Here is a 9,045-nt window from a genome sequence, read left to right as displayed (position 1 = left end):
TGGGAACACTGGTATATAAATTTGAATGTGGCTCATCATCCGAAAGGTCATCCTGGCAAGTCTCATCTCTCAAAAGTAGTTGACCCAGGAGGTACCATACTTTTTTTCTCCTTTTTTTTTTTGAAAACATTTTTTCCATGTGGTTTTACAACTTGTTCATTAGTCAGTTTTGTAAAGGGAGGTATAACCTTTTTTTGCAGAGAGTGCATCTGAGGAGAGGAGTGCTCGGCGAACAGTGTTGGAATCATCTCTTCGTGAAGCTATGTTTCAGATAATAAAATTTGTAAATGAGAAAAAGGACCACATTCCTGCGATTTCAAATCTCGAGTGTGTCACATTTCCCTATGAGATCACTATCTCAAGGTAATTTCCCTTTTCTCTAAGTTGTGAACATGTAATTAAGTTCTGTTACTCATCATAGATCAGTATACAAGTGGTTTGCTATTATTGACTCCAAACTATCATTATTGATTAGTTTCTGTCGGTTTTGCTTTAATTTTCTGATTTATATTGATTAGAATTCTGAAATGCATTTGATTTTCTTGAGTTTCTTCCTGCACGAAGTTATAATCTGCTTTGGTACTGCAATTTGGCATTTATGTTATTTGTTTTCAACTTCTTGCCGTAGTAAGTAGGTGATCAGCTTATATGAAAATCCTTTTTCTTCTTGAAAGAAAATATACTAACTTTACATGAGATATAATATCTTCAAAATCTTCACATCGTGGGGTTAATTGACCTAAGGCAAAAAGATTATACCTTCAGTCTTGATGTTCTCCGTGTCTGCATAAGTAGAAAGCAAAAGTGGAATAGGCTTATGATAACTATAGTCTACCACCCTATGTTGTGTCAGGGTTCCTCTTCTCCTACTTCTAGCTTAAATTGATATCAGTGCAGTCTGTTGAGTAGACACTTATTTCTGGTTCTGATGACCTGCATGACTATTTTGGTTAATAGCCTAATATGTTCTTTCCATACTTGTTGTATTCTTTTTCTCATATATGCTCATTTGTACAAGTAATGCACTTACATGTGCCACTTTACTATGCTTGAATTTGTTAATATGTTAATTTGGTAAAGTTTATCTTTTTATGGAAGATTTAAGTTTTTGTAGGATGTGTGGTTTTTGAGCCTCAAGTTTGGCTATAACACTCGCTCAGTAATTGCCTTTTGTCAAAGACACATACTCTGTCATGGGTATAGTGCACAGATCTCTTTTTCTTCTTTATACTTCAATTTTGTTCTAAGTTGCTCGAGAGGTGCGGATGTCCGATATGGATGCGATCTAGAGGTTAGATCCTTCATGATCTAAATTCTAAGATTAGATGGTATGGATATGGGTGCGGGAATTCGGCTAAAAATAATTCAAATATCTAAAAATAGAGTTATAAAAATATGCCTAAATTATGGTGGACTATGGAAGGAAAGGAATGCACAAATTTTTGAGAGCAAGTTTGAATCTGTAATTATTTAGTACAAATGCATTTCCTTATTGATTTTTTGGTGTAACATGGCTATTAGCAAATGATATAAGAGGTCTTGATAGACTTCTTGAGTTCATTGCACATTTGACAGTGATGTTGACCTATAAACATCTTTGAAGCACCTTCTGGTTATGGACTTTAACAACAACATACTTAGTGTAATCTCACAAGTGGGTGTGCAGAGGGTAGGATATCTACTCAAAAAAGCAATATAGTAAGAAAGAAAAAGAGACAACAATATACCAATGCACAAAACAAGGTAGCAACATATATTCAATACATATTGAAGAAAAAACAACGTGATACCTAAATCATACTACTGGAAGCATGACAACACTCGACTATCTACTACCCTTCTACCATAATCCTTGACCTCCATGCCTTCCTATCTAGGGTCATGTCTTCAGTCAGTTGAAGTTGTGCCATGTCTCAATTAGTTAAAGTAGTGCCATGTCTTGTTTAATCATCTCCCCTAGTTTTTCTTTGGCTTACCTCTATTTCTCCTAACTCCTATTATACCTAACCTCTCATGCCTCCTCACTGGCGCATCCTTGCACCTCCTTTTCCCGTGTCCGAACCATCTCAACATCGCTTCCCTCATCTTGTCCGCCATGGAGGCCACTCCCACCTTGTACCATATAACTCCGTTCTTAATCATCTCTCGTAGTATGCCCATACGTCCATCTGCGCATTCTCATCTCTGCTACCTTTGTCTTTTGAACATGGGAATTTTTGACTGGCCAAACACTCAAACCCCATACAATAGTTGGTCTAACTACTTTGCAAACCCTACTTTTAAGCCTTGGCGACACATTTGGCTAGCCTCTATTTCACCCACCTACTCCAATATAGTGTGCGACATCATCGTCAATCGCCCTATCTCCTTGAATTACGGACCCGAGGTACTTGTGGCTTCTCTCTTGGGAAGTCAATATACTTGCACCTCTATCTCATGTGTCAAGTCACTTCAATTCCACCTCTACCTCATGTGTCAAGTCACTTCACTTCCACCTCTACCTCATGTGTCAAAACACTAAACTTCCACCTCTACCTCATGTCTTCAGTCAGTTGAAGTTGTGCCATGTCTCAATCAATTAAAGTAGTGCCATGTCTTGTTTAATCATCTCCCCTAGTTTTTCTTCGGCTTATCTCTATTTCTCCTAACTCCTATTATACCTAACCTCTCATGCCTCCTCACTGGCGCATCCTTGCACCTTCTTTTCACGTGTCCGAACCATCTCAACATCGCTTCCCTCATCTTGTCCGCCATGGAGGCCACTCCCACCTTGTACCATATAACTCCGTTCTTAATCATCTCTCGTAGTATGCCCATACGTCCATCTGCGCATTCTCAACTCTGCTACCTTCGTCTTTTGAACATGGGAATTTTTGACTGGCCAAACACTCAAACCCCATACAATAGTTGGTCTAACTACTTTGCAAACCTTACTTTTAAGCCTTGGCGACACATTTGGCTAGTCTCTATTTCGCCCACCTACTCCAATATAGTGTGCGACATCATCGTCAATCGCCCTATCTCCTTGAATTACGGACCCGAGGTACTTGTGGCTTCTCTCTTGGGAAGTCAATATACTTGCACCTCTATCTCATGTGTCAAGTCACTTCAATTCCACCTCTACCTCATGTGTCAAGTCACTTCACTTCCACCTCTACCTCATGTGTCAAAACACTAAACTTCCACCTCTACCTCATGTGTCAAAACACTAAACTTGCAGTCCAGGTACTCTGTCTTAGACTTTTAGTCCTACTTAACCTGTAACCTTTTAGTCTCTCTCCAAACTTCCATCCTATCATTAACTCCATCAGGCATCTCATCAATTAATACTATGTCATCTGCCAAAACAAACACCACAACACCTCCCCTTGACTATATTGTGTCAATACACCCATCACTAAGGCAAAAAGGAACAGGCTAAGGGTTGATTCCTTGTGCAATCCCATCACGATTGGGAAGTGCTCCGAATCACCTCTCACTGTCCTAATCGAGTTTTGGTTCCATCGTACATGTCTTTAATAGTCCTACTATAAGCCACATATAAACCTCTAAACTCTACAAACATCTCCAAAGGGCCTCTCTAGGGACTTTATCACATGTCTTTTCTAGGTCAATGAACACCATGTGTAAGTCCCTCTTTTTCCTTATACTGTTCCAACAATCTCCATACAAGATGGATGGCTTCAGTAGTCGAACGCCCGACATGATTGGTTGCGGAATTTCTAATACAAAATATCTTTTAACAATAAAAAATTATATACCTAAATTAGGATTTCACCCTAATTTTTGTTTTGATTAAAAGAGTGCTTGAATTTCACTATTGAATTTAGTAATTTAGTCAAAGTACCCAAAAGCGAATGACCATATCAGGTGGATCCCACACCCATGTCGTGTCGACACAAGTGCGGCACCGAATGTGAAGAGTCAATGGAACTTAGGTTTTGTTCCTTCTGCTTCTAATGGTTAGTCAATAAATTATATCCTCTAGCCCAAGTTTTAGCTACATCACAAGCTGAGTAATTATTGTTTTCCAAAGACGCACACTCAACTGTGGGTCTCATACTCAGATCAGTGTCTTCCTTCTACTTCAATTTGGTTCCTTCTGCTTCTAATGGCTGGTCAATAAACTATTTCCTCTGCCCAAAGTTTTGGGTGTTTCAGTGGAGTCAAACTATTTCCTCTGGCCGAAGTTGTGCGAGGAAAAGTAGTTTGGAAATGGACCACTAATTACAATTGAGACCAAACGAAGTGCGCTATGATTCTGGCTTGACTCAATTGTTTGAGTGTTGTGGTTATATTTCAACATGTAGGTACATATATAGAGGATAAATAACACTTGATCTTACTTTAGGTCACCCCATAAGACATTTTATTTACCTGATGAAACTATGGTGCATGTTAGGCTCTCAGTCCATAAGTTCTACCATGATTAGATGCCGATTGCATTAAGTTATGGTACTGACCTAAGTTGCTCGGACTCTCCAAAAATGTTGCTGCACCCGTGTTGGGTCCTTCAAAAATATACTCATTTTGTAGGATCCAACACGCACCCATTGACATTTTTAAGAGTCCGAGCAACATAGGTACTGACTCCTGAATAGATGAGGTTATACGATCTAGACCATAAGCTCCACTCTTCAGAGGGAAAAAGAAATGGTTAGGATTTGGGATGACAATACAGATATATGTTGATATATATATATAAGATAAATTGAAGTAACATATTAGTCAGAATGTTCTTGAGGATGAATATATATGTTTTATACGGAGGTCATTGTAATTTTGGAAGCTAGAGGATAGCTTCCTGTACTGGAACAAACTAGTACAAGTATTACTTAATTTACATCTACAACAATATGTAGCTTTATTTAAAATAAATTTAACGTGTATCACCTTCCAGCTAAGTTTTGTGTTACCTTTCTTTAGTTCATCAGATTCTACTTTTGGGATGGATGTGATCAGGAGGATGCTACAGACTGGGCATCCAACCATGCTCAGCTGATTGGAGATATCCTGATGGTGGCCAATCGTCCCTTTATCTCATTCTTTAAGAGGTAAAATGGTTGTTCATCCAATGTCTGGCAATGTGAATATTTCGGACCAAAGTCTAGTATGGGTTCCTCTAGTGGCCAAGGAGTCACACAATTGAAAGAAATGGAAGCTGTGGATATATTTGCGTAATCTACTAATGTTCGTCTTTTTTTTCCCCTTCATGTTTCATATCATAGTAAACGAAATATATAGCTGAATATTACATGATCAATCTAATTAAGTTTGTTTAGTTTCTTTCAGCATAGTTAACTTGTTTGAACGATGCTTCCTGACATGCCATAGGTGCCCGCTTGAATTTCTATTCTATAAATTTTCTAGGGAAAATATTTTGCATTCTACCAAAACTCTGAAATGCTATAGAATCAAGTTCTGGCCTGAAATTGTTTGAGTGAAATTGGTCCGAATTATTTGGGCCTGCGATTAGGAGTATTAGCCATAAAAATATGACCTGTCCAATCCGCTCAAGTCCTGCCCATTTTAGCCAGTGTATTTCAGTTCATACAAAAATGAGGAAAATTTCATAAATAACTAAGATGTAAAATATAATAGGTCTCCTTAGCTAGAGTTTGCCTATTTACGTAGTGTAGTGATAGTTTTAATGGCTATACTGATTCATGTTTGTATAATTCAAGCTTTTTTAATTGATTATACAAATTGTTTATTAAGTTCCCTTAAATGATGCGGCAGTTTCAATTATAAAAAAGGAAAACGATTCTTTAATTCATGGGTATTATATCTACTTAGAATTCTTTACCAAATATGCCTTCTTCTTTTTGGCGAAAAAAACATGACTCATTATATATAACAATTGTATATGCATATAGTTGTATTGAGCTTACAAAAAAAAAATGGAAAAATCACACCATATACACATTTAAGGGACAATATTACAAGTTTTAAACACATTCTTAAAAAATTCTTCCTTATAACAGTTTATTTACGGGTTATAACATATTACTTAAATTTAACTTTATTTAAAAATTAATTACAGGTTTATTTAAAAATGATTAATCTCTTTATATTTTTATATTATTAAGTATTAATAGCTAGCTAATATAATTGCAGTTCCTTTTTTAAAATCGAAATTATCAGTTACACGAATTTAGGGATTTACATTGATTAGACTTACTTTTTTACCGTTACACTCCAATTACCTCATACACCAACCACAATTCCCGCCCACCCACGCCTATCAGTTTCTACACNCCAAGACAAGTCAGCCTCAACCCAACGAAAATGAAAGAAATACGAAAATATAAAAACATGAACAAGATAAAGTGGAAAAACTTATTATTTCTATTAAAAGCTTCAAAATCTAGTCATCACATGTACAAGCCACTAAATACATAAAGTGTGGAATTAAGAAATAAGTACAAGTCTCAGTCTTTGTTTCTCAAACAGAACAAAGTATGAAAAAAAGGAAAACGAGGGTCTGCTAAAGTGACAAGCAACTACCTCTTCAAATCCTTGACAAGCCTCAAAATGAGAAGAAGGGGAAAGAGATCACATAGGTTTGGGCTCGGAACCTACACAAGTGTAGATGAAAGGAGTGATTACCAACAATAAGGTACCTAGCAAGCAGCCTAATAAACAAGGTATCTAGCTAGAAATTGAGCACCCTTTACACTCCAACTTAACCTCCTCAAACTATAACCTGCACAGAAATCAGCCCAACTTAACAGTTCTACAATACACGACTCACAAGGTCCAATATTCATAGTTCAATAATCACATATAAGCAATCAAAGAAATCAAGTACGTCAATATCAATGTCAAGTAAATCAGTCACACACAACAGGTACATTAATCACAATTAACAAGCAAGTCACACATAAGCATCAAAATGCACCAACTCACAATAATCAATCTCTCGCAGGAATCATTTCCCACCGGTCCAATATCACTAGCCGAAATAATTTTCCATCGGCAGTATATCAAGCCACTAGTCGAAACCATTTCCCATCGGCTTTATATCAAGTCACTAGCCGGAATCATTTTCCATTGGCTTTATATCAACCCACTAGCCGAAACCATTTCCCATTGACTTTATATCACTAGCCGGAATGATTTTCCATCGGCTTTATATCACTCGCCGACAATGACCTCGGCATCATAAACACTTGCCGGAAATGACCTTGGGAAAGTTAGGGTTATCAAAGCCACTTACATGCAATTTAAGAGATAAAATCGCTCGGCTTCAATATTTCTGTCAAAATGAGCTTCGTAGTTTAAGAGCAACTGAAGTGCAAAATTGCAATTGAAAAGTATACATAAAGACGATGAAAATATTTCATCAAAGAGCATATATGGTCGAGTGATAATATTGTCCAAAGACCTATAAAATACCTGAATTCAATTCCAAATAGCTACATTTATATGTATATATTTCTGAAAAACCTGACCGGTTAAAACCTTCGTGGCCCTCCGTTTTCCTTAAACAACCGACCCTGTTTGTTGATTTTGGCCCTCCGTTTTGACCCATTTTTTAACAGTGACACCACGTTGTACTTGTTTTAATTCACAACAACTTTCTTTCGTATAAATGTGTGTTAATCGCATAGGCATATCACCAAAGAGAATGGACATAATAATGACAAAAGCTGAGTTTATTTGAAGTTGACTGACTACCTGTAAAGTTTCAACAATGCAGTTTTAGAATATTCTATATTAGGATGAGTGACTACTTTATATTCCTAATTAAGAACCATTCCTTCTGTTCTTGTTGTCATGTTTGCCAAAAAATAGTTACTCCAAATAAAATTGCCATTTCAGAAAATCAAGAAAGAATTACACAACCCTTGGTGGTGACATGACATGGTCTTATTTCAAGGATAAATCTACAAATACAATGACTTACATTTATAAAGAAATGATAAAGGTTTATCCCAACATCTACACTCTACAGTGGAATAGGGATAGCCAGCAGAGGTTGAGCTTTTGCCAGGGTAATACCAAATCTTTCCTCCATGTCCAAGTCCTCAGGTGTAATTCCATCTTGTAGCTTCCAATTAAAGGTATTTAACAATGAACCTAGCACGATTGGAATCATCCTAATAGCCAAAGGCAATCCAGGGCAAATTCTTCGACCAGCACCAAATGGAAGGAGCTCAAAATCCTGACCTCTAATGTCTATTTCTGACTCCAAAAACCTCTCCGGCTTAAAGTCCAAAGGGTCTTCCCATAGACTAGAGTCCCTCCCTATTGCCCATACGTTCACAAGAACTTGGGAGTTTTTTGGAATAATATAGCCACAAAAATCAACATCTTCCTCTGTTTTGCGTGGAATCAAGAAAGGAACTTGTGGGTGTATTCGGAAGTTTTCTTTCACAATGCACCTCAAATAAGGCAAATTCGCAACATCAGCTGCATTTATTAGTTTACCTCTGCCAATCACTTGGGCAAGTTCTTCTTGTGCTTTATCCAAAGTGTGTGGATTCTTGAGTAGTTCAGCCATTGCCCACTCCAATGTATTTGACGTTGTATCTGTCCCTGCTTCAAACAAGTCCTGCAAAATTTGCTAGTGTAAGGTCCTATGACCTAGAACGTCAAATATATATATATATATATGTGACAATATATTTTCTTTTAGTTAATGACATAGTTTTATATTTAGTAACAATTAACTTACCAGACAAAGTTGCTCGATTTGATTCCTGTCAATTTCTTTAGGACAAATGTTGAGAAGGGCATCTAAAACATCAACATTTGCATGTTTACCCATACTCCGCTCCTTTAGCCGCTCATCAATCAAATCACTCATAAGGTGAAGAATCTTTGTAAAATACTTAGTCATGCGTCACCTTATACCCTGTGGATCAATTTTCTGAAGAAATGGGAAAAAGTCTACCACATTGGGTTTACCAGCCTCAATCGAGATGTTCGACACCAATTCCTTAAATTCCTTAGCAGAATCAGTAAACGGGTCAGTTAAATCTATAGAGAAAAATGTGTTTGACAGCAAATTCATTGCAGTCCTGAAAGTCGCTCTGCTGA

General features: G+C 37.1%; 1 protein-coding gene and 1 pseudogene across 1 annotated transcript; one reads left to right on the top strand and one right to left on the bottom strand.

Annotated features, from left to right (window-relative positions):
- Nucleotides 1-6: 6 nt before the first annotated feature.
- Nucleotides 7-5,280, top strand: LOC125849487 (autophagy-related protein 101-like; the record flags this gene model as incomplete). The annotated part of the gene is made up of 3 exons (XM_049529575.1): nt 7-91; nt 201-363; nt 4,927-5,280. Coding segments are annotated over 3 exons (324 nt in total), but the record flags the coding sequence as incomplete, so codon positions are not given.
- A 2,671-nt stretch (nt 5,281-7,951) lies between these two features.
- Nucleotides 7,952-9,045, bottom strand: part of LOC125847114 (geraniol 8-hydroxylase-like) — a 9,563-nt pseudogene continuing 8,469 nt past the window's right edge.

Source organism: Solanum stenotomum, chromosome 12, assembly GCF_019186545.1.
Source record: "Solanum stenotomum isolate F172 chromosome 12, ASM1918654v1, whole genome shotgun sequence".
NCBI classification, from domain to species: domain Eukaryota; kingdom Viridiplantae; phylum Streptophyta; class Magnoliopsida; order Solanales; family Solanaceae; genus Solanum; species Solanum stenotomum.
The sequence above is the reverse complement of the archived record's forward strand: the minus strand, read 5'-3'. Positions and strand labels throughout refer to the sequence as shown.